The 27,068-nt window shown below is 52.3% G+C and overlaps 1 protein-coding gene across 4 annotated transcripts in view; it reads left to right on the top strand.

Annotated features, from left to right (window-relative positions):
• The window catches only part of ILF3 (interleukin enhancer binding factor 3), a 31,382-nt gene extending 5,512 nt beyond the window's left edge, over positions 1–25,870 (top strand). Inside the window, exons 2-20 of one of the 4 annotated variants that reach the window (XM_045083974.1) lie at positions 6,380–6,478; positions 6,836–7,065; positions 7,223–7,400; positions 9,671–9,818; positions 11,274–11,365; positions 11,756–11,851; positions 12,548–12,659; positions 13,080–13,177; positions 13,746–13,857; positions 13,966–14,076; positions 14,621–14,820; positions 15,198–15,365; positions 15,804–15,941; positions 16,025–16,201; positions 16,295–16,448; positions 16,596–16,649; positions 19,957–20,322; positions 21,194–21,322; positions 21,944–25,870. In XM_045083974.1, coding sequence (XP_044939909.1) covers positions 6,476–6,478; positions 6,836–7,065; positions 7,223–7,400; positions 9,671–9,818; positions 11,274–11,365; positions 11,756–11,851; positions 12,548–12,659; positions 13,080–13,177; positions 13,746–13,857; positions 13,966–14,076; positions 14,621–14,820; positions 15,198–15,365; positions 15,804–15,941; positions 16,025–16,201; positions 16,295–16,448; positions 16,596–16,649; positions 19,957–20,322; positions 21,194–21,322; positions 21,944–22,080 — 2,703 coding nt within the window. In that variant the 5' untranslated portion in view covers positions 6,380–6,475 and the 3' untranslated portion in view covers positions 22,081–25,870. Of the gene's footprint in view, positions 1–6,379; positions 6,479–6,835; positions 7,066–7,222; positions 7,401–9,670; positions 9,819–11,273; positions 11,366–11,755; positions 11,852–12,547; positions 12,660–13,079; positions 13,178–13,745; positions 13,858–13,965; positions 14,077–14,620; positions 14,821–15,197; positions 15,366–15,803; positions 15,942–16,024; positions 16,202–16,294; positions 16,449–16,595; positions 16,650–17,094; positions 18,439–19,956; positions 20,323–21,193; positions 21,323–21,943 lie in introns of those variants that run through there. The other 3 variants (XM_045083980.1, XM_045083987.1, XM_045083982.1) reach the window with 3 other exon arrangements.
• Positions 25,871–27,068: the final 1,198 nt, after the last annotated feature.

Here is a 27,068-nt window from a genome sequence, read left to right as displayed (position 1 = left end):
GAATCACTGAAACTAGCAATACAGTCTATGTTAATTTAAATAAAATAAAATTTTGTAAAAACCGAGAAGTGCCGCCCTCACCCACTAAAATAATTCGTGTTTGTGAATTCGCATGTATACGACACATCTGTTGAGGAATGGTCTTATTTTCTTTGCACTGGTTGGAGTGGGGGATGCTTTGGGGGAAGTGAACAAATTGCATGCCAAATTAAAAATCAGGAGCACCTGGCTGGCTCAGGTGATTAAGCATCTGACGCTTGATCTCTGCTCAGGACTTGATTTCAAGTCCTGCGTTGGGCTGCGTGCTGGGTGTAGAGTCTCCTTAAAAAATCCAACAAGGAAGGGTTGCACAGCGTGGAGTGTGTCCCCCTCCCCAGCCAGGTGTGGAAGAGTTCCTAAACTAACTTACTTCGCCCCTTTGCCTCTTGAAGAGGATGTTGGAAAGGAGGTTTGGCAATTCCCACTTGGGAGTCATGGTACACACTTTACTGTCCGGTCCTCTCACAGGCAGACTTAAAAAACATTTCTGTTGGTTCATCCAAGAGCCATTGCAATTCCTCCTTTAATACATTGCATTTGTGGTTTTATGGTCAATGAAGTATCTTTCCATAAAGTCACCTTTTATCCTTACTATTTGCAACTCTTATCTTAGCTAGTGTTTGACCCAGCTCTGAATAGGTAGGTAATTTGCTGGAAGGTCCCATAGGTGCTAGGTTGGAGAGCCCTGGTAGGCACAAACCTGGGGCTTCTGTCTCCCAAGATCCGTGAGTGCTCTACAGTACCAGTGGCCCTAGAGCCCGGGGTCTCAACAGTGGAGTTCCAGAAACCTTTTAAGGGGAAAAAAATCTGTATTTGTCAACTTTTTATTTAGTCAAGAAAAATATCTTTGTAATTAGTGTACGTTGTATCCATCTTTTCTTGAGGAAAAAAGATGTGCTTTTTAAAATTGAAAATATTTGTGAAAATCTTTATTCCTAACTTTATATCTCCTTGTGGATCAGTAAAAATACCGTTGCAGACAGATTTGGGAATCACTGTACTAGGTGTTAGATCTGTGCTGGATTTTAAAATCTCTCAGAGTGGCATTCATAACCAGATTTTAGATAGGTATCTTTTGACTGAATGGTTTGTTAAACTTACTTTTCGTGTGTCCTTGATGATGTCAGTCTGTAGAGGTTTGTAGCGTCACTAGAGAGGAGCACGTGTCTATTACTTCACCTCACATGCCAGGGCAGGACAGCTCCAGAGATGGGGCAGTTGGACATGGAGTGTGGATCCTTGCACATGTCAGAGCCTAATTCTTCAGTCTCTTAGAGGAGCATCTGTTTCAAGACAGTTCCCCAGAGTCTCTGGAACAGTGGTAGGAACTCCGGGAAATACACTGGTAGAGGAGGTATCAGCTCTGGAAGATAGGCGGGGCTGTACCTGTGAGGGTGTTGCCACTACACCTGTCCATTCATTCTGTAAACGGTTGTTGATCCATGCATGCTGATGGGCGTGTTTTTTTTTTCCAACAGCAAGTGCCACATATGTCACATTCTAATTAGCAAGAGGTCAGAGATGTGGTCATCACACTGCAGCAGAAAGGTTTTGTGGTTTAAACTTCCGTAACTCTGCATGTTGTGCGTGGCTGGATTCGAGAAGAAACCTGATCCCTGTTAGAACATCCCCAGCCACACAAAGTTCACGTTTAAAACCCCAGTTCTTCACTCTCCAGCTGTTCCTTGCTTTGGCTTCTTTTCAGAGAAGCTGGACTGGTAAAAATTGGGCTTCCTTATGCCCCATTTTTGAATCATAAAGGTGGTTGCTGGAGTGGCTTCTTTTTAAAGTTTGATTGGCAGGGGCCAGTGGAGTGTTGCTTATGGGTAGGTCGGGGTTGGGGGCTTCTCGCCAACAGTGTTCTTCGCTAAAAATCTTGGAAAGGAGGTTTCTGCTTGCCCAGAAGACCCCTATGTCTGTTAATGAGTTGGATGCCCTGGTATTCAAGACCAGAGCAGCTGGCTTCTGAAAAAGCTGGCTGGGATGACGGATCCGGGTTCATAGAGACAACGGAGACTGGATTTGCTGGCCTGCAAAGGAGCATTGTCTCCAGTTTTCAGTGTTTGTTTTAGCTCACATAATTCTGTGTCCCTGAGTCAGGAGGCATCACCACCAAGGCCCGGTCTAAAGGAGGAGGGCTCCGGGGCTGAATGTTCCACAGGTTGGGGTCAGGTGTGGTGGTCACGGCCAGCCACAGCCCAGTGGGTCTCTTCAGGGGTTCCGTCTGGGGCCTGCTGCTTGGAACAGAGGAAGCTCAGGGGCTGCAGCCGCGTGCAGCAGAGGCACACCCACGTTCGAGTTTTAATGGTGAAGGCAGCAGAGGGAGGCCTCCATGCAGGATGGCAGGTGCATTTGGGGGCGTGTGTATGTCTGTGAGGTACTTTCGGTGGGCTCATTTCCTTTGACACAATCTTTTTTTTTTTTTTTTTAAGATTTTATTTATCTATTTGCCTGAAAGAGAACGATTGCCTGTGCCCATAAGCAGGGGGAGTGGCAGGCAGAGGGAGAGGGAGAAGCAGACTCCCCGGTGAGCAGGGAGCCTGATGTGGGGCTCAAGCCCAGGACCCTGGGATCATGACCTGAGCTGAAGGCAGACGCTTAACCCACTGAGCCACCCAGGCGCCCCGTGACACAGTATCTTTTTTACCCATTGGTAGAAGAGTGATCTTCTACTCCTGTTTTCTCTTTGTCGGATGGCGTTCATTCTGAGTTGCGATGCCCACCTCAGCTGTGGGTGGGCTTCAGTTGCTCTTCACCATTTTCAGAGTAGGGAGCTGGGATGGCCCCTCCTGTGGTGGCAAGTGAGGTTCTGGGGGTTTTATTAAGTGCGACGACAGACTCGAGCTTTTATGTACATTTTTGGTGCGGAATCAGTTTTGATTATATATTTATAACATTTTAGGATGAAAATTTTCAAATATACACCAAAGGTGACAGTTCTAAAGTAAGCGGCTGCCTGTGGGTATAGCCTAGGTTCTGCCGTGACATTTGGCTCCGGTTTTGTCTCATACATCATCTCTCCGTCTGTTCTGGTCGTTGTTCAGTTCACGTTTATTTATATATGCATCTACTGGATGCCTCTACCATATAATCCACTTTATCCTTATGATGCCTTTCAGAGTGGCCGAAAATTGGGGTCTCTATCTAAGTATTAACTAGAGTCCAGTATTTAGTTATAGTTGGGTTTTTTTTTGTTGTTTTGTTTTTTTAAGTAATGCACACATGTTCAGTATACCGTTTAGTTTTGACCACTGCTTACGCTCCATCCCTACCAAGATGTAGACCATGACCATCACTCTGAAAGCACCCTTCCCAGGTGTCCCTGCCACCACCTGTCCAGGGCAACTGCTGAGCAGTTTGGCTGTTCTGGAACTTCATACATACGGCAATATTTTATGTTTCTTTGTTTCTTTCTTTTTTTTTTTTTTAAGATTTTATTTATTTATTTGACAGAGAGAGATCACAAGTAGGCAGAGAGGCAGGCAGAGAGAGAACGGGAAGCAGGCTCCCTTCTGAGCAGAGAGCTCCAAGTGGGGCTCAATCCCAGGACCCTGAGATCATGACCCGAGCCAAAGGCAGAAAGCTTAACCCACTGAGCCACCCAAGCGCCCCGCATTTTATGTTTTTTTTTTTTTTTTTTTTGTATTCCGTTGCTCCAAATGTAGCTGATGGGAGCCTTTACAAGTCAACTCCTTGTCCTTTGGACTTGTGTTAATGTCCAAGCACTTCCTTGCTTTTTAAACATTTATTTATTTATTTATTTGACACCAAGAGAGAGGAACACAAGGAGGGGGGGTGGGAGAGGGGGAAGCAGGTCTCCCGCCAAGCGGGGACCCTGATGTGGGCCTCGATCCCAGAAGCCTGGGATCATGACCTGAGCTGAAGGCAGGCGTTAAACGACTGAGCCACCCAGGCACCCTGCTTCCTTGCTTTCTGATATGCAAGTGACCAGGCTCCCACAGTTCCGTGGTGAGGGGCTGAATTAGCCATCTCTCTGGGGAGCTCCTTTTAGAAAGTTAGACAATATCAGGTCTGTAAAACCTGGAATGAAAAACTCTTAGCCTTCTGAAGCCTTGGTTTAAGTTCTGTTGTTTTTAAAGTCTCCACATTTGATGTTCGTGGTGGCGGTGGAGCGTAGCACGAAGAGCTGGTGAGTGTGCAGTGAGACGTTGGCTCCTGGCACCTTGTTGGTCTCGGATGGCAGGAGTTTCTTCTCTACATTGTGCCAGCCAGCCAGGTCCACAGGGGCAACGCCCTTGTCTGAGGTGTCTGTCCCTGTCCTGGAAGCCAACCCTGGGGCCTCGTCTGAAGAAAGTACGTGCTAAATACATGTTGAGTAAATCAGCACGGTTGGAGCATCAGCCTTCGCTACTCAGTGGGATGCAGTTCCGGCGTCGACGTGGCCAGGAGTGGGACCCGTCTAGCATGGGCTGTGGGCTGTGATTTCTCGGAATCCGCTTCTCGGTTGAGATTCTGGGTATCTTGAGTGTTGGTTGAATTTTTGAATGATGTGTTGTGGCTGCGCTTTTATTAGGAGTATGTAAGTCCGTTCTGCAATTAAAGAAAGAACCGGAATGGCAGTTTTCAGACATCACAAGTGAATCCCAACATACCCGTCTCCCAGCTTCGGCGGCGGTCAGCACTGCACCGGCCCATTTTATCTCCGTCCGCATCTCCACCGCCTGCCTCCCTGGGATGTTGTAGAGCAGATACCAGGAATGTACTTGCAACCGTAATTTATCTTAAATACTACCTAACAGGTAAAGCATTCTTTTTGAACCCAGCCTTGATATCCATGTTCCCAAGTGAAGGAATGGGAACTTTTTCATGCGGGATGCACTTTGTGTGTCAGTCACTGCTTAGCCGCCCAGGGCAACCTGGCAAATAGAGATCTTGTTGGTAGAAGAAATTGGTGCCGTTGTGAAGGGTTCATGGGGTTTGTGCTGCTTGCTCTCTGTGGGTTGACTTGTTTAATTTTCAATCCTCCTGCAAAGGTAGAGGGGCCGTATCTGTGTCACAGGTGTAGAAGGAAGCTGCAGGGAAACTTGAGGGCCACATGGCTAGTGGCTGGACAGGCGAGCCTAGGTGTGTGCGGAAGCTCCCATTTGGTGACAGAGCGGAGCCCAGAGATTCACTCCTCTCCCCAGCCCTCCCACAGCATAGCCTTTGACCCCTGCTTATCTGTAGCCCCCTCTAATTCCACCTTTCAGCTTTATAGTTCCACTTTGAAACCTGCAGATTTGCAGTTAGGTTGTTAGGTAGTTTTGAAGCATTGTGGGAAATTCTTGTTTTGGCCCATCACGTCCAGGTTTGTCCTTGAAATGTGTGCCTTTCCAAATGGGGCCTGCTGCCCTGGCTGGTGACTGACCAAGACTGAAGGAGCTGGCTGTTGTGTGGTTGGATGGGAGGCGCGCATTCTTCTCTTGTATATTACTCTGATGGATTTTGTTGTTGTTGTTTACTCATTTGGAAGATTTCAGTGTGGACCAGACTGTTTGCACAGAGTGGGAATTGAGTAGGTTGTAGTCAGCCTGTTATTTAGAGCCCAAGATGGTAATTACAGCTGTGCTTGTCCTGAGGACTTCTGTCACGCACTTGCGTTCTCTCGGCCTCCAAAACGGAACGCACAGGTGTGGCCACGTGGAGCCTTGGTTACGTCCACCTGATGTTGCAGAAAGTTCTTGCCTTTCCAGTACAGAAACTGGCTTTCTGTCTCCTGCTTTCCTTCCGTCTTTTTCTTTCTTTTTTTTTTTAAAGATTTTATTTATTTATTTGACAGGCAGAGATCACAAGTAGGCAGAGAGGCAGGCAGAGAGAGAGGGAGGAAGCAGGCTCCCCGCCAAGCAGAGAGCCCGATGTGGGGCTCGATCCCAGGACCCTGAGACCATGACCTGAGCCAAAGGCAGAGGCTTTAACCGACTGAGCCACCTAGGCGGCGCCCCCCCCCCATCTTTTTCATTACCTTCAAAGACCAGAGCTCGCTCCTTCTCTTCTTCCTTCTTCAAGCACCAAGAGTTTGCTGAACATTTATTGGAGGCTCATAGGTTTTTATTTTTTTTCTTTATTTGTAAAAACTGGCATATTTTACATTAAAAAAAGATGAAAGGAGATGAAATAGAAAATTTACTGGATGTGGGTGGGAAGTCGGTCTGTTTTCATTTTTATGGGATTTTATAATTAGCTGTTTTAGCAGTGACTACTTGGAATAAAAATGTGTCCTGGGTTAACAGGGCCCCTTCCTGTGGCTGCACCACTGACCTTCATCCTGTTCAGCGTCTGGCTGCTAAAATTCATCCATCTGTGAAATATTTGAAACTAAAAAGATTTTCTGATCTTATAGATAGTTGAAGTATTGATAACACCAAGGAAATCTGTCACAATTTGAAAAGATAAGCAAACATTTGATTTCCAGACACTACAGAAAAAAGAAGTAAAGATGGTAAGTTTTTTTTAATCATACTTCTTTATTCATGATATTCAGAGATGTGGCATTTCCCCAAGGCATTTGATTCTCCTGTTTTTTCATTAGACTTTTTGAATTACAAACTACTACTACATCGTGTCAGAGTTCACACTCATACAGATACAGACACACATACAAATGTTTTAGGTTAGGTTGAGTGTGGCCCCTCTCAGCTGCCTCCAGAATGAACAGCTGTTCCATCTGGTTGTCCTGCTTCTCAGCCTACTCTGACACAAGTGATAAGGCAGAATTCTGAGTTGGGCAGCCTGAAAGATAGCCGGAGGGGGGTGTGGTGTCTGTGCAAGGTTTTAAACCGAGTGTTCACATTTCCAGCGTCCAATGCGAATTTTTGTGAATGACGACCGCCATGTGATGGCAAAGCATTCTTCTGTTTATCCGACCCAAGAGGAACTGGAGGCGGTCCAGAACATGGTGTCGCACACAGAGAGGGCGCTCAAGGCCGTGTCCGACTGGATAGACGAGCAGGAGAAAGGCAGCAGTGAGCACGCGGAGTCCGAGAATGTGGACGTGCCCCCAGAGGACGAGGCCAAAGAAGGGGCTGGGTACGTGTGAGGTTCCGGGAGGGTGGGGAGCCTTCCAAGAGAGATTGGCCAGCATCGGAGTGAGCGTCTCCTTTTCTAAGAAACTCCAGCCTTTCCAGGGACTCTGGGTTCTGGCTGCGTGGACTCCCTCACTGAGCATGCATTGTGTGTCCCTCAGGGAGCAGAAGACGGAGCACATGACCAGAACCCTGCGCGGCGTGATGCGCGTGGGCCTCGTGGCAAAGGGCCTGCTGCTCAAGGGGGACTTGGATTTAGAGCTGGTGCTGCTCTGTAAGGAGAAGCCCACAACTGCCCTCCTGGACAAGGTGGCTGACAACCTGGCCATCCAGCTCGCTGTGAGTGTGACTGCCTCCCCGGGGTGGGGTCGGGTCACGCTTGTCGAGGACAGCGGGACAGAAGAGAGGCCACTTGTGCTGTGCATCGGGAGACGCGCCGCAAAGCCCCCCTCGCATGTGCTTGAGCACGCCTGACCCCGAGGTGACGGCAGGATGCTGCAGGGCTGCTGAGGTTCTGGGACGGCGCCTGACTGACCACCATGGGCCCAGGCGCTGTCAGCCGGGAAAGACTCGGTGCCTACTGTGTGCTGGGCCGTACCAGACTGCAGCCCTAAGTCCACGCTCCATCCAATGGGGTGGATGGGCGGGTATGCAGAGGGTTGGGTAGAAGGTACAATGATTAACTCTTCCTCCCTGATCCGAAACTGGACACAAGAGCTTTTTAAAAACCAGCCTTTGTGTTTTGTTACCAAAGTGTTGCATAAATAATACCCTCAATATTTCTTGTGCATTTACTATTTACTATACCAGACTCTGGGTCAGGCATGCTGTTGGTATTCTTATGTTTATGTATTTATTTATATTTATATGTGTTTATACGTTTCCTCCCCGTAATGATCCTTTAAGATAGGGTTTTGTTGTCCGAGTATTTCAGGAGATGTCACTGGGGTGCGAGGAGCTGAGTAGTTGATCCCAGGACCCCTGGTTGTGGGTCCGGGGGTTTCAGGACCTCCGTGCGTCACCACTGTGTGCTAACTCCTTGGTACACATTCACCCTCAATTCAGCAACAGGATTAGCAGAAGAATAAGTAACAAAACCAAACCAAGAAGTGGAATTCCTTAGGGAAAGACACTGTTCGTTTTCAAATGTAAATATAGATTTTTTATTTTTTCCCCATGTGCCTGATGACTTGGGATTTGGGATAGAGGTCAGAATTGAGTGTGGAGCTGATGCAGTACAGTGGGTACTTCTGGAGAGCCAGGTTTCAGGTTGATGAAGCCCTAACTTTCCTGTTTTGGTGGTCATTTTTATGTTAATTTTAATCCCTGTCTATAAAGTATATTTGTTGATGAAAATTGCGTTGTTGTAAATGTTTCCAAAGGAAAGACCTCTTTTCTCTTTTTGTAAAGTCTTTCAAGAAAGATACAAATAGAGTGTATTTTTATTGATTAGTGGTTTTTGACTGAGGCGGTTTTGGCCCTCACAGAGGACATTTGGTGAGTTGGAGACAGTTTTGGTTGTCACGGCAGGGGGAGTGGGGTGCTGCTGATCCACTGGGTGGGGGCCAGAGGTGGGTGCTCAGTGTCCGCAGGCCGGAGGCTGTTCCCATAGCCCAGGGGGTCCCTGGTGCTGAGGTGGAGAAAAAACCCCGGTTCTTCAGTCTGCATTTGTCCTCTCCTCAACGTGATAATGCCTTTATGTTTCCTCTCACAAAAACCATGATAGTTTGAATTTTCTTTTTTTTTTTTATTTTTTTTTTTTATTTTTTTTTTTTAAAGATTTTATTTATTTATTTGACAGAGAGAGAGATCACAAGTAAGCAGAGAGGCAGGCAGAGAGAGAGAGAGAGGGAAGCAGGCTCCCTGCTGAGCAGAGAGCCTGATGCGGGACTCGATCCCAGGACCCTGAGATCATGACCTGAGCCGAAGGCAGCGGCTTAACCCACTGAGCCACCCAGGCGCCCCTAGTTTGAATTTTCTTGATTAAGGCACATAAGCTGGTATAAAGGAGAAAGCAGAAGCCAGGTGAACGTCATTTTATAGACACATGCATTAGCAGCAAGTACATGCTTTTCTGTGTATGCGTCCTGTGACACAAATCACTTACTACACCGTCTCTTTCCACACTGATGGCTGCCCCCCGCCCCCAGCAGTGGGTTCCTCTGTGCTGGGGGTTCTGTTTGCACATGGTGTCGGTGTAAGCCTCCTGCAGCCTGGTGGTGTAGGTCTTGTCACAAATTCCATTTTACACATTAGAAACCAGTATCTCAATGAGATGAAGTGACTTGCCCAGAGTTACACAACTCCCGCGCGACACAATGAGGATTCACACCCTTGTCTCCTTCTCCCAGACCCTGAGGTATTGCACTGTGAAGCTCCCCGTGAAAAATGACTTCTCTGCGTAGTTAGAGACCTCGGCTCTGGAGTACCCAGAAAATGGCCAGAGACCTGGTGGGCAGGAAGGAGGTCCCGATCCCCTAGATGAAGGCACCGCTATCCCATCTCCATCCAAGAAGCTGCCACGTGTGCTGGGGTAACCCGCAAGGCAGAGCTGTTGATGGCCTGCCTTGGGGAGGAAGTGTGTTTGAAAGTTGCATTTTCTTTTGTAGGCGGTCACAGAAGACAAGTACGAAATACTCCAGTCTGTTGACGATGCTGCAATTGTGATAAAAAACACAAAAGAGCCTCCGTTGTCCCTGACCATCCATCTGACATCCCCCGTTGTCAGAGAAGAAATGGAGAAAGTATTAGCTGGAGGTAGGGAGGCTGAGAAAGGCCAGCAGGACTGTGGAAACTTGGTGTGCCCTCACCAGGCAAACGTGCTATTCAATTTTAGACTGCTTTGCTAAAAGGCTGTTGGTGTAGCTTTGACCACCTGTACTCTGAGACCCCGTCTCCCGTGCAGTTTCAGCACTTGGGAGTTTGACAAAACAGTTGCACTAAAAGTGAGTAGCACTTTTCTTAGAGGATTGCACCGTTGTTGTTTTTTTTTTTTTAATCCGAATCCTTGAGTGTTCTCATCAGTGTTAACTTGGTTTTTCTGTTGAGCGTTCTCTGGCCTTGGAAAAGTGTGTCCCTGGTGATTTTACATGGCTTGTAAATTCTGGAAGACAACCAGATGGTTTCTGCATGAACATCATGTTGGAGTCGTGCAGACAGCTTGTGTTGCAGCAGAACCAGGGGCCGCCTCGCTCCTCCGCTTCCAGGGGCCGCTATAATCAGCTGCCGGGACTGGAATGCAAAGAGCTGCTACTGAGTTTTGGATAAAGTTGTAAACAGTTGTGTAATTTGCAAAACCAAAAATCTCAGAGGCTCATAACGCTTTCGTAATTCAGAGGCCACCAAGGGCCCCTCTGGTGTCTCTTCTGCGTGTAAACTGTTTTTAATCTGAGCTCTCGCAGCGCAGAGCGGAGGTCGCAGGCCTTATCTAAACCCCTGACACACGGGGGGCGGAGGTGACGCGCCCCAGTTCTGCTGCAGCAGAGGCTCACACCTTGCGCCCTTGTTGCTATTCTTTGATTACCTTTGGTTCTCATACCTGATTCCAATTATCGATTTAGGGACGCTGGACCTTTGACCAACAGGACTCTCTCTGTCAAGGGCTGGGGCTAGGGCAGTCCCGCCTGGTGGGCGGAGGTGGTCCCCTTTGCTGCAGATGCCTCAGGGGATGGCCGTTGTGGGAAGCAGAGAGGGAGTTCATTTCCACTCCCCCCACCTATTATGGTGTTTTTGTTTTTGTTTTTGGGGGGTTTTTGCTTTGTTTTTATTTTTGGGGGTTTTTTTGTTTTTGGGGTTTTTTGTTTTTGGTTTTTGGTTTTTGGTTTTGTTTTTTTGGGGCGGATTTTTGCTATTGAAATTTTTAGCATAGCTAATTTATTGGGAGCTCATGGGGAGGAAGCAAGGTAATTGTCTATTAGAAGATAGGATCCACCTATCTGTCCCCTTCCCCTCCATGGGATTATTCCTTTTAGAGTAACTTCCCACTTCTGTTTTTGTTTTTGTTTTTGTTTTTTGGAGGGGCCTCCGATTTTTACGATCTCCTCAGGGCAGAGTTAAATGCACTCGAGCTTCTCCTTCCCTGGTCTAGGGTGGAGATGACTTGAGATTCTGGGAGCCTCAGCTGCCCTTTAGGAAGCTGCCACATCCCCTTTCCACCTGACAGAAACCCCTTGGTCAAACTGTACCTTGTCTTCTTATTCCATCCATGAATAGAAACGCTATCAGTCAACGATCCCCCGGACGTTCTGGACAGGCAGAAATGCCTTGCTGCCTTGGCGTCCCTCCGACACGCCAAGTGGTTCCAGGTTTGCATTTTGTTCTTCTATTTGTCTTTTGGTAGAGAATTCCTAAGTTTTAACTTGGCTAATTTTCACCATAAAGTTTCGGTAACATTGAAGACCGCCGTGCCGAACTTAGCACCTGCTGGCGTGCAGTTGCTAACGGAGCGCGCTTAGACAAATTTGACGTCCCCAAAGGAGGCTTGTGACTGAGTAGGTGGGCTGCTGCTGCTTTGTGCCAAGAGTAACATTGTTCTTGTCCACCCGGTGAAACCTCTGCTGACCGCACACTTGATGGTCTTGACCGTTCACCGTTTTACCCTTCACAAAGTAGCACCCTGAGACTTGTGTTTTTCATGTTTGCCTTGTATTTAAGGGAGGTTCCTTGGTGTAAAGAGCCTGTGCTTTGTTCTCTAGGCCAGAGCCAACGGGCTGAAGTCGTGTGTCATTGTCATCCGGGTCCTGAGGGACCTGTGTACCCGCGTGCCCACCTGGGGTCCCCTCAGAGGATGGGTAAGGCGCCTTATAGCTGTGGACACTTGGGGTTTGTGTGTGTAGAGATTTCTCCCGTATCCCAGGAATATGTTACAGTAACTGGACTGGAGTGGCCTTCTGGGCCATGGCCACTGCATCCCTTATTAGCCATTTATTGAGAACTACTTTGTGCCACACCTCGGGCAAGGGGTGAGAGCTAGACCAGGATGTCCGTCCCCACCCCCCACCGCCCGCCATGGTGGACACGTAGCTCAGCCTAGGGAAGGGCGCTGGCCAGGTAGCACATTTACTGTGAAGAAGCATTTTTATAGCTTCTCGTGGATGCTGGTCAGCAGAGTGGGGCCCATAGGCCAATTCTGGCCAGCTGCCTGTCTGTCAACAGCCCACAGTTAAGATTGGTTTTTGTATTTTGAAGTGGCTGCGTAATAAATGTATAAGTATCTAGGTAACAGTTTCTGCTTTGCCTCTTAGCTCACACAGTCTGACAGATTTAGTGTTCATTCTTTTAAGGAAAAGTCACCAAGCCGGGCTCTAGTTGTCCTGACTTTGGTTCATCCTTATCTTGTGATCTTTGAGGGCTTTGACCACCCCCAACTTGTGAAATTGGAGGGCTTAGACACCCCTGCCCCCCAAAAAACATACCCAGTGACAACTCCTCAGCGTCGGCTGATAGCTTCCTGGACAGTGGTGCTAACTGTCCCTCTTGCCTTTCAGCCCCTTGAGCTTCTCTGTGAGAAATCCATCGGCACAGCCAACAGACCAATGGGTGCCGGCGAGGCCCTGCGGAGAGTGCTGGAGTGCCTGGCGTCGGGGATCGTGATGCCAGGTTGGGGCCTTGTGCTTTGCAGGTTGCAGGGAAAGGACAGGGATTGAGGCCCCAAGGCCACTTCCTGGTGGTTCCCCTGACCGGGTTAGGGCAGCAGCAGCCCCGTGTCCCCCTAGGGCCGAAGCATGCGACTCCCCTCTTGCACCATCATATCCAGCCCTGTGCCGGCTCCGCAGCTGTGACTCAGGGCGGATCCGGGGCGATGGTGACCCACTCCCACGCGAGCTCCTTGCTCTGAGACACGTGAATTATTTCTCTCACGGGCTGGACGCCGAGTGGGTCACCGAGCTCAGCGTGTTTTCCAGAGCTGGGTGTGGATGGGGCGTGGGGGGTAACGCACCTGGTCCCCTCAGCCAGCACAACTCTTCCGAGATGCTAAAAGATAATCCTCTGCATATCTTCCTTGTTTCCTGCCTTCAGATGGTTCTGGCATTTATGACCCTTGTGAAAAAGAAGCCACTGATGCTATTGGGCATCTAGACAGACAGCAACGGGAAGATATCACACAGAGTGCGCAGGTATAGTCATCGCCATTGCCAACGTGAGCCCTTACCCAGTCTGTAATCACTGGCTTCCAGTTCCGTTACTGGGTATTCTCAGGGTAGCCACTGGACATGTAGGCTCAGGTTGGGGACCGAAGGAGAAGGGATTGTGCCTGATACAGGGCGCCCCAATCTGGGCTGCTTCTTTCCCTTGGCGCCACGCGTGGTTGTCTCCTGTTCCTTCAGCCTGCTCGAGTGCTATTTTTGGACACCGAGTTCAGCAGGGAGATGTATTTACTGTGTGCACTGCTCCAGGGTCCTTCCCTTGCAGACCCACCACGTGGCTCCGTGTGGCAACCAGTCCCCAGGTTGGGGTCTCCTGTATTCCTCTTGAGGGGGGTGGTCACAGGCAGGCCTTCCCCCACAGCAAGGTTGGGCCCTGGCAGTCAGGCCCTCCTCTGGCTGTTGGGGGACCCCTTGCTGTTGTAGGGGAGACCGTTAGCAATCCCCTCAGCTCCCACCCATTCCAGAAGGCATTAGCGAGCACACACACCTTGGTGGGGAGCACAGGGCGGCTGAGTCAGGTCCTCTTCCCCTTCTCCAGCATGCTCTGCGACTTGCTGCGTTTGGCCAGCTCCATAAAGTTCTGGGTATGGACCCTCTGCCTTCTAAGATGCCCAAGAAACCAAAGAATGAAAACCCAGTGGATTACACAGGTAAGCTCGCCCCGGGGGCCTGGCCCCAGCTTGCTGGCGTTGGCGCAATCTGCTGGCAGGAGCACGGGAGGGAGTCTCAGCCTTCTCTGTTGTGATCTCTTCCTTCAGTTCAAATCCCCCCCAGCACCACCTATGCCATTACGCCCATGAAACGCCCGATGGAAGAAGATGGAGAGGAGAAGTCTCCCAGTAAAAAGAAGAAGAAGATTCAGAAGAAAGGTACTGGTGTTTGTTTCTAGTCCGTAGCGTGTCTTCAGGCTCAATTAAGTCCCAAAGTGGTGAGATGCTTGCTTTTTTTTTTTTTAAAGATTTTATTTATTTATTTATCAGAGAGAGAGGGGGAGAGAGCGAGCACAGGCAGACAGAATGGCAGGCAGAGGCAGAGGGAGAAGCAGGCTCCCCGCTGAGCAAGGAGCCCGATGCGGGACTCGATCCCAGGACACTGGGATCATGACCTGAGCCGAAGGCAGCTGCCCAACCAACTGAGCCACCCAGGCGTCCCGAGATGCTTGCTTTTTGCCTTAGTTTTCTCAGGCAGGATAGGGCAACCGTCCTTGACAGACTATAGTGTGGGTCTGGCACGCAGGTGGGGTGGACGTTCTGGGAGCAGCGTGGGGGAGGCTTTGGCCGGGGCAGGCTTCCAGGCCGCCGTGCTGTGCCCTGCCGTGCCGCGCCGCAGGAGCGGGTTCGGGGTGATTCCTCCCCCCAGCCCGGGGAACGCCGACTGATGGTCTGGAACCCTGCTGGTGTTCTGTCTCTGCAGAGGAGAAGGCAGAGCCTCCCCAAGCTATGAATGCACTCATGAGACTCAACCAGCTGAAGCCGGGGCTGCAGTATAAGTTGGTTTCCCAGACGGGCCCGGTCCACGCCCCCATCTTTACCATGTCTGTGGAGGTGGATGGCAACTCATTTGAGGCCTCTGGGCCATCCAAGAAGACCGCCAAGCTGCACGTGGCCGTTAAGGTAAGCATGGGTGGGGTCAGGCACTGCATTCTCGTTCACCGTGCAGCAAAGTGCTTGTGCATTAGAGCTCCTGTCGAGCAGTCCTGGGCCATAGAAACCCTCAGTGTGGACAACACCGAGCTTAGGGAGGGCGTGTGAACACGGAGATAAGTAGTTTTTAAATGTCTTCCAAGTCACAAGTGGAAGGATAGCTTCATCATTGTGGTTGACAGGCAAAAAGTCCCTGAATGTAGCTGGGCGTCAGGGATCTGGGGGGTGGGGGACAGCCTCCGATTGCTGGTTCCAGATCCGGGGGAGGGGGCGAGGTCTGCGTAGATGACCCTGGTGCTTGAGTCCCCATCCCTAACTGGTGAGTTTCGTGGGTGTCCCTCTGACAGGTGTTACAGGACATGGGCCTGCCTACCGGCGCGGAAGGCAGAGACTCTAGCAAGGGGGAGGACTCTGCTGAAGAGACGGAAGCAAAGCCGGCCGTGCTGGCCCCTCCGCCTGTGGTGGAAGCTGCTTCGACCCCCAGCACTGCCTTCCCCTCCGATCCCACCGCCGAGGTGAGCACGTGGTGGGGGCCGGCATGCCCAACGGGATGCCGCGGGCAGCTCTGTGTCCTGGGAGCCAGCGTGGTTGCTGGTTCTCGTTACTTCCCTCGCAACGGTAGCTTCCAGTCCAGGGGCCTACACAGGGAGCCGGGGGTGAGCCTTTGAGCCGCCACCACGAGGGCCCCTGCTGATGCCAGCCCAGCCCCCGGGGCTGCAGTGGGGTGGTCGTCAGCCGAAGTCAGGCCATTCCCCAGAGATAGGGTGCCCGTGGAGGTGGTTGCATTGCTGGACGCCCTCCGTTGACTTCCGGAGGCTGGGAGGCGAGGGAAGTGAGTGACAGCAGGGAAGGTGGAGCGGAGGGCCTCTGTCCTGTCGGGGGCAGCTGCCCTCCTCCACGTGCCGGAAAGCCCTTAGCTGAGTTTTTTGGTTTTCTTTTCTGCTTTCCCTGAGAACGTAAAACAGCAGGGGCCGATCCTGACCAAGCATGGCAAGAACCCTGTTATGGAACTTAACGAAAAGAGGCGTGGCCTCAAGTACGAGCTCATCTCCGAGACCGGGGGCAGCCACGACAAGCGCTTTGTCATGGAGGTGAGCAGTCAGCTCCCCAGGAGTTAACTCCTGCTTTGGGGGGGAGGCACGGGGCCATTCTGACACGTGTCTGTTCTTCCCAGGTCGAGGTGGATGGACAGAAATTTCAGGGTGCTGGCTCGAACAAAAAGGTGGCAAAAGCATATGCCGCTCTTGCCGCACTAGAAAAGCTGTTCCCAGATGCTCCTCTCGCCCTGGAGGCCAACAAGAAGAAGAGAGCCCCTGTGCCCGTCAGGGGGGGACCGAAATTTGCTGCTAAGGTAAGCGGTCGGCCTCGCCGTCTCTGGCCTTAGCCCGAGTTCTGCGGTCGGAGTGCGAGGTGAACGCCGCCCGTCTCTGTTCTCTCCCCACAGCCACATAACCCTGGGTTTGGCATGGGAGGCCCCATGCACAACGAAGTGCCCCCGCCCCCGAACCTTCGAGGGCGGGGAAGAGGAGGGAACATCCGAGGTCGAGGTCGAGGGAGAGGATTTGGTGGCGCCAACCATGGAGGCTACATGAATGCTGGTGAGGAGCCTGGCCTTGTGTCGTCCCCGCGGACCCCACTGGCTCCCTGGAGCACGTGGGGCCCTGGGTTTGGGCCGAGACAGTGGGAGAGGCAGGGGCAGGGCAGACTCATCTGCCACCCCCGTGACCCTGTGTGTTCCTTTCCAGGCGCTGGGTATGGCAGCTACGGGTACGGAGGCAACTCGGCAACAGCAGGCTACAGTAAGTGTGTGTTTCTCTTTGTCTGAGGTTGGGGAGAAGCTACAGCTCAGCTCCCACGCCTGAGTTAGGAGAGGGCGGCCCACCAGTAGCAGCCTCCCTGAGGTTGAGTGGCCCACAGCTTTTCTCAGTAATTAGAGCAGATGGTCCTCCAGCCCTGTGCTGCAAAAGTGTAATTTGTGCTTTAAATGTTGACACACGCATTTGTGTGCCTTGAAATTTCCTTAAGAGTCAGAATTTTAAATTTCTCTGCTTTAAGCCATGTGAAGCACCAGTCCTGTGATGATGCTTTTCCTGACAGTGCACAGCTCTTGTCTTGAGAAGGAGCCTTCATTGGGGGGTTACAGGAGCAGAGAAATCTAAAACATGAATTTCAAATGTGGCGCTCTGTGCCATTTTTCAAAAGAATTCTAATTTTTTTTCTCTGCTCTGTCTCCCCCTTTTGTAGGTGACTTTTTCACAGACTGCTACGGCTATCATGATTTTGGGTCTTCCTAGAGCATCTAAAAGTATTGCACACAAAATCAACTTTTTACTCCAATTTTCTCGAACTCCAAAACCCAAAGTGTCCGTGCTGTGCCCCTGTGCTTCACTGGGTTTCTCAACCGTGGCTTGTCACCGCAGCTTGTCTGAAACTCTTAGCCTGCAGAATTTAAGACAATGGCAGTTTTTATCGTGATTTGCCTTTGAACTTGGTCATATTGAAGTTCACAATAAGTGGAAAGCAATTTTCAGAGAACGCATTTTTGTGCAGAATTGCACAGAATTCTAGAGTCAGCGTTGGTCAGCATCAAGGCAAAAGCCCACCTTTGCTTTTTATGGAAAGCATTACTTTATTTAAGAGACAGATAATGATGCATTTTAATCTACCTTTGTCTTAATTTACAGCAGGTTTTGTATGAATTTTTAACCTTTTAACAAATTCCCACATCTGGTTGATGCCTTTGACAGTAATGAAAACGATTTTATCACATCTGAATCCAGAGCAACTGTTTTTTTTTTTTTTTCTTCCTTTTTTTAAATAAGCTTGTAAAACGTTGGGAACATTGGGAATTGTACATTGTGCTAAGTTAACCTCTCCCGCCTTTTGTAAATGCTCTGGTGGGTTCTTGTTTGGGGGTGTGGTATTTTGTGGCTGGTTTAGTTAGAGGTGATCTCTCAAAGGTATCAAAACTGTGCTTCCATTATTAGTGCAGGAAACAGACAGGCTTTAAGGGAGAGAGAACGTGGAATTTTGCAAGTCCTGATCACAGCTGCAAATGCATGGGATTCTAGAATTTATTTGTTATAGTGGGGCTTCAAAATAATTAAGCAGAAAGACTTAATATGTAGCCCAATTCTCCAGTGAGGAGCCGGCCTCACAGGGTCCGTGCTGCTGGGTGTGCAGCTATGATAGATTCCAGAAGGCCTGGAATCTTCTGCCCTCTCACCTTAAGGTGCAGGCTGGGGTTTCTAACTTTTCCCAGTGGCAGGCCCTTCTGGAAAGAGCACGGATGAGCTCTGGTCAACAGTAGTCCTGTGCGGCAAAGCCTGTCTTTGCGTTGACTTGCAAGATTTTGCGTTTCTTCAGGCAAAAAATGGTCAAAACAGTTACTATATAATTTGTTCCCAGAGGTTTGAAACATTCAGTGAAACTTTTTAAAACTTTGCATGATGTATTTTTTTTTTTTTAGAAAGTTATTGTTTGAGAATAATGTCTTTTTATACCAGGAAATAGTTATCCTGAAATGACGTTGAAAACTTCTCCTTCCCTTTATTTTTTTTTAATCAATACATGTTAAAGTAACAAGTCCTCAGTACTCGGCGTCTTCATTCATTCCTGTGCTTGAGGAGGGGCGCTGAGGTGCTCAGTTCAGGCCTTGGGGCGGCTGAGGTGGCGGGGTTCTGAGAGGGGGTCTGAGGCGGACCTCCTGTCCTCCAGCCCCCTTGCCAGGCCTTCGCATGTGTGCGCTCTCGCATTGTGGACCGTGTCTCTCTCCTTGGTGTTTTGGCTTTTTGATGGGGGCGGGTGGAGGGGTGGAGGAGGCCGCCTGAAGCGAGTAAACTGATGTAACAGATCAGTTTTATCCAAATTACTGTTCAACAGCCCAGGACCTGGCAGTGTGGGGTGCACATTTCCCGCAGGTGCGAGGCAATCGATGATGCCCAAATTCACGCTGCCCAGAAGGCAGGGGGACCCTTGGTGCTAAACATGGGAAGGCAGGAAGGGCTGGGAGGATCCCTCCCCCTGCCGCCCACCCCGGGCACAGCGGGGTAGCCACCGGCTGTCTGTAGACAAGAGGCGGCACCAACCAGCAAAGGTGTGCCCACAGGCCCCCGTACCTGCTCCAGGAGCCAGGAGCCCCACTGCCCACGTGTGAGCCCTCACGTGGCCCGGCCTCCCCTTCCTCCCACCTCTGCTTAGCTGACCCATCCCCCATCGGTCCACCTGAGTGTCTGGTGGGGGCAGGGTGCGGACATACCTGTTCTCGTGGGATGGGACCGACACGTAGGGCCAGAGGGAGGGTCTTGCTGTGACATTCTCAGTTTCAGGGTCTGAGAATGTGGCGGCCTCCCTGCACGCTTGTCAATTCACGCTCGGTCCGCCTGCCCCTGGCAGCTGTGCTGGGAACAGAGGGGCCCTCTGGGGGGGCTGTCTGCGGCTGTAGCTGGAGGCCTGGCTCGGATGTTCAGACCCCAGCTTCTTAGCCAGCCTCCTTTCCCGCCATGAGAATCACACCGGGGAGATGCCCCAGGTCACTTGACTGACTCTCCGTTTACTCCTCCAAGAGCCATGTCAGACCAGCTGTTCGTCTGGGAATGACACCCGTTTCCGGGGCCTTGTCAGAGAGCCATTTCTCGGGGTTCCCGCAGGCCTGTGACTGCAGAGCCTCTTCCCAGCACAGCAGGGGGGGGATGGTGGGGGTGACCAACTGCTTCTCTGGGGCTTTGCTTTCCCTGTCACCGTTGGGGACATTTGGGTAACAGTCGGCTAGTCTTGAATGTCATCTCGCGCTCAGAGCTCATCTCATTGTAATGTTGACATCCGCTGTGAAAGCTGCTGTGGGCGCGCTGTCCTGCTGCTGCTTGGCAAGGATCCATTGTTGTCATCAGCTGCTGGGGGAGTGGCGCTGAAGGCTGGACCCATCCAGACCGGGCTGCTTGAAGGACTGGAGCCACAGCTCCTCGCTCTCCTGCCTCTGTCCCTCCGCCCCGGCCCGGGCCACGGGCTTGTGGGTCAGCCTTCAGGACCCACAGCTGCCACCCTCCCTGTCTCCCCCCCAAACCCGTGTCCCCCACCCTCCGCCTGACCCGCTGCCTTCCTGTTTAGGTCAGTTCTACAGCAACGGAGGGCATTCAGGGAATGCCGGTGGTGGCGGCGGCGGGGGCGGTGGTGGCTCCTCTGGCTACAGCTCCTACTACCAAGGCGACAACTACAACTCACCAGTGCCCCCGAAACACGCTGGGAAGAAGCAGCCCCATGGGGGCCAGCAGAAGCCCTCCTACGGCTCAGGCTACCAGTCCCACCAAGGCCAGCAGCAGTCCTACAGCCAGGGCCAGTACGGCAACTATGGCCCCCCACAGGGCAAGCAGAAGGGCTATAACCATGGACAAGGCAACTACTCCTCCTACTCGAACTCCTACAGCTCCCCCGGGGGCGGGGGCGGATCAGACTACAGCTACGAGAGCAAATTCAGTGAGTTGGCTTCCAGGGCCCCGAGGCCTGGCCGGGGTCCAGGCCAGCGGCGCATCCCGTGGAGTGGCGGAAGCCCAGCCGTTGCCCTGACCTCTTGCTGAGGGACTGGAAGGAAGCCGGGCGGGCTTTAGGAAAATCCTGGAGGCAGAGTTCCCCTGGCCCAGATCCTTGCTGTTCCCTTCCTGTCGCTTTCTCTGAAAGCAGGACTAGGAGAGACCCCTGTGCCAAGGAAGCCTGTGGGTTGAGGCTGGGGCACGAGGGTGGAGTTCGAGTCTTGGCCAGCTGCTGTGAAGGGACCTCTAGAGATGGGCTCTGGAGACAGCATTGCCTCCGGCCCCCAAGGAGCCCGAGTCACTTTTCCGCTCTGCCTGAGCCTCCACCTCCTGCACACCCCCCGCAGTTCACAGCTGAGCTGGTGGCCAAGCTAGGAAGGCGTAGGTGTGCGCTTGTCTTCTGTGTTGGGATACTGGTCTGCAGGCAGGCCAGGGACTTTAAAGAAGCTGTGCTCTCTTTGTGGGGGGCCAAGGGACACTGAGTGCCTGGTGACAGCTGGGTGGGAGGAAAGGGAGCTGTTGTGTGTTTCCTGACTTGCTGGGAAGCTTGGGTTGGAGGAGAAAGTGGGAAGGCAGGATGCACCTGGGCCTCCAGGCTTGGTGAGCGGGCTGACCCAGGGCACAGTGGCCTTGCAGGGCTACAGCTGGCCCTTGGCAGTTCTCAGTCCAACTGGTGTGTGCCAGATTGAAGCAGACGGGACGCCTGTGGTTTTAACCCGGGGCCTGCCACTTCCAGGGCCGTAGTATGAGAACCTTGGACCATCCCCCAGCTGTGCCTTTGCAAAGGCCCCTTAACCACACTATCTTCTCTCCCCCAGACTACAGTGGTAGTGGAGGCCGGAGCGGCGGGAACAGCTACGGCTCAGGCGGGTCGTCCTACAACCCAGGGTCACACGGGGGCTACGGCGGCGGTTCTGGGGGCGGCTCCTCATACCAAGGCAAACAAGGTGGGCCTGGATCAGCAGGTGGTGCAGTGCGGGGGCGGAGGGGGGAGGTCCGGTGATGAAGGGCACAGCCTGGCGTGGGCAGGTGGGTAGCATAGGCAGGGCTGTGGTGGCACCTGCCATCTGGCTTCTGTGTGGGGGAACAGGAAGGGAGACGGGGGCACACAGGCTTAGGCATACCTCCCTCTTCTTGGCGTTTTAGAAGCCAGATGTCCAGATGCTGCTCTGGTCTTAGGGAAAATGTTTTGTATGGAAGAATGCTGGCAACACTAAGGCCCGGACAGTCTGCTGTGTGGTCTCTGGTTTGGGAGGCTCAGGCACAGCCTTGGGCTTGGGCAGCCCCCAGAGACTGCTCCCGCTGCCGCGGTCTGTACAGAACAGATCCCCACTGCTTGCTTACGAACCAGGTCTGGTGGCCGCCTCACAGGGTGTTGGTGACTGCCAGCCCCGATGACCCAGTTAAGGCAGTGAGCAAGAGGCCGTGCCCGTATTGCTTCCTGCTGTGGTCTCACCAATGGACACGATGTGGACACAACGCGGCTCGGGTGCTGGCCGTGGTCCTGAGCTCTGCTCACAGGGCAGGGCCCGTGCCCCTTACCTCTAACTCACCCCTCTCTTCCCCAGGAGGCTACTCGTCACAATCAAACTACAACTCCCCGGGGTCCGGCCAGAATTACAGCGGCCCTCCCAGCTCCTACCAGTCCTCACAGGGCGGCTACGGCAGAAACGCAGACCACAGCATGAACTACCAGTATAGATAAAGCCCCCCGAGGGGTGAAGATTTGTACCTTCTGCACTTACCCCTCGTTGTAAGATTCAGTTTTATGCATCACAGTTAACATGTCAGCTGGCCCCTCCAGGCCCCCTCCGCCCCAACCTGTCCACGTTGCCGTGTCGTGAGGTGCAGCTGGTCACCCCTGTGGCCCGTCCTGTGACCCATATTTAGCCGTGTTTGGGACTTCCGTGTCTTCAATGGTTTGTTAGTTGCCATCACAACTTTGTCCGAGTAGAGTTTTGAGTTCTTGCAGTTCTGTATCCCTCTGTCTATTTACGGTTGGTGTTCGTGTTAACTCAGTTTGTCTTTAAATAGCTACAGAAGGGATACATCATCTGTTAATGCTTTTGTGAAGTGAGTTAAACGAGCTTTCTGTATTTTAATGCTTTAGTGTTTCAGTTTTATAAGTGAAGATTTTATTTTAAAAACCAGTGGGAAAGAGTGGGGTTTTTTTTGTATGTCTGGATCATTCAGGCAGTACATCTGAATTAAGCTGAATGTAGACAAATAAAGAAAAAGAAACTCTGTGCCTGTCGTAGGCCTGGGTGTCTGACCCACCAGCAGTGTGAAGGGCAGGTTCCTCCACTGTTCCCAGCACGGGAAGGCAGGGCGGGGGTAGCAGGGGAGTCCCCTGTCACCAAAAGGTCCAGCTCCAGGCCTCTAGATGCCTGTAGTCCAAGGTTGGCTGGGGCCAGCGAGCCGGTTACGTGGGACTTCGTATTCCTGGTGTCCCAGGGGGCTCCTGGTGGTGTGCAGAGTGGCTTATGAGCGGCCCACGCTGGTGTTCGGGGATTTGATCACACAATTCCGCATGCTTGCTTTTCTGCTCCATGAATTCTGGTGTTGTTTTAAGTGCAGTTTCAAGTCACCATGGAATGAAATGTCCTAGGTTTGGTATGTGTAACCTGACTGAAAAAGGCCAATTGAATTTAGCTAAAGCGCCCCAGGATCTGGGGAACCCAGCCATAGAACCTTCTACATCAGGATGGCGTGGTTCTGTGTCTCGGACAGCGGCACCTTCTTCCCTGGTGCCGCCCCGGCCCAGAGGCTCAGAGTGCGCCTGAGTGGTTGGGGCTCTTTGTCGAAGCCCAGCCCCGTTCTAGCAGGTTTCCCTGGAGCGATGCTTCTCAATCCCAGGCAGTTTTGCCTTGTATGGGGGACACAGTCACCCAGTGGGCAGAGACCAAGGATGCTACTGACTGTTCTATAAGGAAGTGTCAGCTAGCTTCGAGGAGGTGGAGGAACCTGCGGTGAGAGCAGCGCTTTCCAGCTTCAGCCCTGTCCCAGGGGGAGGGGGCCCTGACTGCCTTTGCCCGGGCTTCAGCTCTTTCTCGGCAGAGCCTTTTGGCTGAGCCCTGGGGCTGCATTTCTGCAGGGACCCTTCTCTTGCCGTCTCTCTGCCATCTCTCAGACCAGGTTCATTTGAATTCTGATCCCTGAGGAGTCCCTCGGCCTCTTGTACTTGGTTAGCCATAAGCTTTGGAAGAAGATCAAAGCTTTTTTGCCTCAGAACTCTTCAGCTGAGTCAGAAAATCCAGTGTTCCTTCAAAGGATGAAACTCTGCTTTGGAGAGGTGAGAGAAAGGTGTTCTGTGCTAGACAAAAGAAAACACGGGAAGAATTTTGCCTTCGCTGGAGCAGAGGAGGACCCAGGGTGGTCCAGCTCATGGAGAGGGGGGGATGATGTGATGCCCGCCTGAGTTGTGGTCCGCAGCGCGAGCATCCGGGTCAGCCTGCTGCAAGCTGGCATCCCTTGAGTGTGTGTGTGCACTAGTGGAGAGGAGGCAGACCTGAGAGGTGGTCCCCACCCAAACTTTGATGAGATGTGACAACATCTGTGACACATTGTCTCTCTTAGACACTTCCAGGGGGCTGGGACAAAGAGCTCCTTGTGATCAGTAGGACCTTGTGTTGAAATGAGATGTGGACTGTGGTTGGTGCCTGTAGCACCCAGAAACCCACAGAAGGGAAGGCCCCGCCGCCCCACCTCCCAAATGCCTTCAAACTGTGGGCCCGTGTTCTCCGCACGCATCTCTCACCGCCATCCTGAAGTTTCTGAACACTGGGCCTTCACAAGGGCAGGAATCTCAAGGCCATGTAAAAAACTCCCAGGCCATCTGAAGGTGGAGGCCTCAGGGAGCTGTGACTTGGTGCAATGCTCCTATTGTGAAAAAGGGCAGATCCTTGGGTGGCTTGTCTTGGATGGATGCCTGTCTTGGTCCCTGGGCCTGGCCTGAGCACTCCGCAAGGCAGGCCAAGTTGTGTTGACATGAGCGACATTCGTTTCCAAGAACAGCAGTATGGGAGAAGTAGGATCTTTCCGTGTTTCTGCCAGCTTCTTGTGACTTTGGGCGTTCCTCCGCTTCTGACAGCCTTCCCCCAGGCTCCGTCCCCCTCACAGGACCTCCCTGTGAGCCTCCGTGTCTCAGATCTCCTCTCTTACAAGGACACAGGTCACTGGATTTCAGCCCCACCCTAACCCAGGGTGAGCACAGCCCGAGATCCTTCACGGTCACGGTTAACAGCAGTTAGGACGTGGATGTACATTTTTGAGGAACACCAGCCCAGTAAAGAATTGGGTGAAGGCTTTACCTGGTGCTGCCAGCACATCCCTGGGAGGTTGTCGGCCACCGCCAGGATCATGTGGTTAGCACAGCAGGGACCTGTCCCAAGGCGACGGCTCACGAGCGCACACACCCCCTGGCACCCTCACAGGGACCTCGTTGGTGCTAATGGCACTGTGATGCAGCTGGCCAGCAACACTGTCACAGCCCACAAGACCTGCTATCCCCGGAAGCTGGGTTCGGGAAAGTGTGGCCAACACTGAGCATGGACAAGGCCTGGGTGCCAGTGTGGCACTCCTTCAGAGCTGACCGAGGCCTTTCTGGGCCTGTGGCCCTCTACACGCAAGAAGCCATCCTGGAGGAGGTTCTCACTGAGGTGCTTCTCCAGGGCCACCTGGGCCAGGGACACAGCGGGCAACAGAGAGATGCTTCAGCCTGCGTGCTACCAGAGGAGGGTGTCCTGCATCTTTCAGTCGTGAGCAGAGATTGCCAAGGAGCCTCAGCGGGAAGAGCCACTGGTCCACAGGCTTACTCAGCAAGCTGATCCGGGTAGGGTACTTAATTTGGTGTATAGACCATGAGGGTCACTGACCCAGGACTGGACACTACCCCAGAGGGCCCGGGAGCCTTTAGAGGCAGGAGGGAGAAAGGCCTCATGCCTGAGGGAACAGCTGGACACGTTGAGGGGCGGGGCTGAGATGACATCAGAGGGGCAGGGCCTTGCAGGGAATTTCAACTGATCCTGTGGGGGAGGTGTGGGGTGGTTGAGACCTAGGGACCAAAGGGGGCTCCTCAACAGTAATGGGACACAGATTCAGGATTTCCACCTTTTCTACATCGAGCAGAATCACTAGGGTACTGGTGGTGTCCCTGTGGGCTGGGGTCTGGTCTGACCTGGAAGTCGACACCCAATTGCTTCCACTCTGGCAGGGAAACATCCCTCTGACCCCTGACCATTCTTGGGTAGTCAGCAAGGCCTGTCCCACCCCGGAGGACTGACCTGGTCCTCCCGGCCTGGCCTTTTGCAGCTGGGCTCAGCCTCAGGATTCAGTCCGCAGGTGTGAGCCCCACGCGGTCTGTGCCCTTTGCAAATCCATCCGGAGACTTCTGGACACGATTATGGGCCACACACCAGTGAGCCTTCTTGGCCTGGATGCTCATTCTAACCCATCCCAGAATAAATGGAAACTTCATGTGTTCGTTGTTTCATTCACTCCACATGTATTTATTGGGTGGTGTATGCGCATTAGTCCTGTACGGGGTGCTGGGAGTGTGAACCTGGGTCCTGCACTCATGCAGCTTCCAGGTTCCAAGAGGGCCCTGGCCTAGCTTGTGCAGGGAGTGTCAGGGAAGGCTTTCTGTGTTTCAAAAAAGACAGGACAGTTAAATTGGAACCAGAAGGTGTGTTAGGGAGGGTGAGCCCAGGTTATGGGGTGCATGGGGAAGGGGAAGCTCAGCTGTGTGTTGGGAAGTGACTTCAGACAGCTGAAGTCAGGTGGGTGGGCCATTCCGTTTGCAAGGTGAGGAGTGTGGCTGGTGTCCGTGGGGGCAACCACTACAGGGGCCTTGACAGCCGAGGACTGGAGTTCTAACGTTTATCCTGATGGCAGTGGGGAACCATGGAAAGATTCTGAGCTCTGGAGAACCCAGGCTCAGTCGTGCCTCAGAACAGTCATTTTGGCTGTTGGGCAGAGAATAGGTGTGTGGGAAGAGGTGAGAAGGCAGGCCAGCTGATCACCAAAGAGACCCCAGTCATGGAGCATCTGAACTGAGGTTCAGGGTGATTTAGGCCAGTGGGCTAAGTGAGGAAACTGCTCCCAGATCTGAGAAGGGTGACACCTGCATGCCCCAGATGGGGCAGTCAGGCTCAGAGAGAGGAACACTGCATTGCCTCAGGCCACAAGAAGTAGAGGGCCCCTATTTGCAGGCACTCTGCTCTGTGGTTGTGAGACAAGCAGAAAAGCCACGGAAGTCATTTTTGCAAGTCCTGGGCCCATGCCCTTCCCAGCGTTTCCCAAGAAGCTGACAGCTAAGCTTAGCCTACTTGGTACTGGGCTGCGGGGGTGAGAATATCACGGAATGATAGCCTTCATCCCTGGCTGGATAAGCCGGAGAGAACACACACTCCAACCTCCTGGGACAACCGCCAACACCGGCCTCCAAGTACTCTATCTCAACGTTAGGGGTATTCGGAATCCCCAACTCCTCTTTCAGAGGTTCTGGATTCCCATTCCCTGCCCAGAAACCCGACTTCTGCTCTTCTGGGTCCTGAGACCTCAGTACCAACTAAGGCTGCGAACTACCTACTTCCTGGACGACAGTGGCGTTCCCAGAGAAGGGGAGGTTGGGCGATCTAGTGGGAAGACCTTCCAGCCACGCCTCTAACCTGTGCAAGGACCTACACGCGAGAG

The sequence above is a fragment of the Mustela putorius genome, unplaced genomic scaffold, assembly GCF_011764305.1.
Source record: "Mustela putorius furo isolate JIRA1106 unplaced genomic scaffold, ASM1176430v1.1 tig00000095_pilon_pilon_pilon, whole genome shotgun sequence".
Taxonomy (NCBI): Eukaryota; Metazoa; Chordata; class Mammalia; order Carnivora; family Mustelidae; genus Mustela; species Mustela putorius.
Note: the sequence above shows the minus strand (reverse complement) of the source record. Positions and strands in the feature narration are given on the sequence as shown.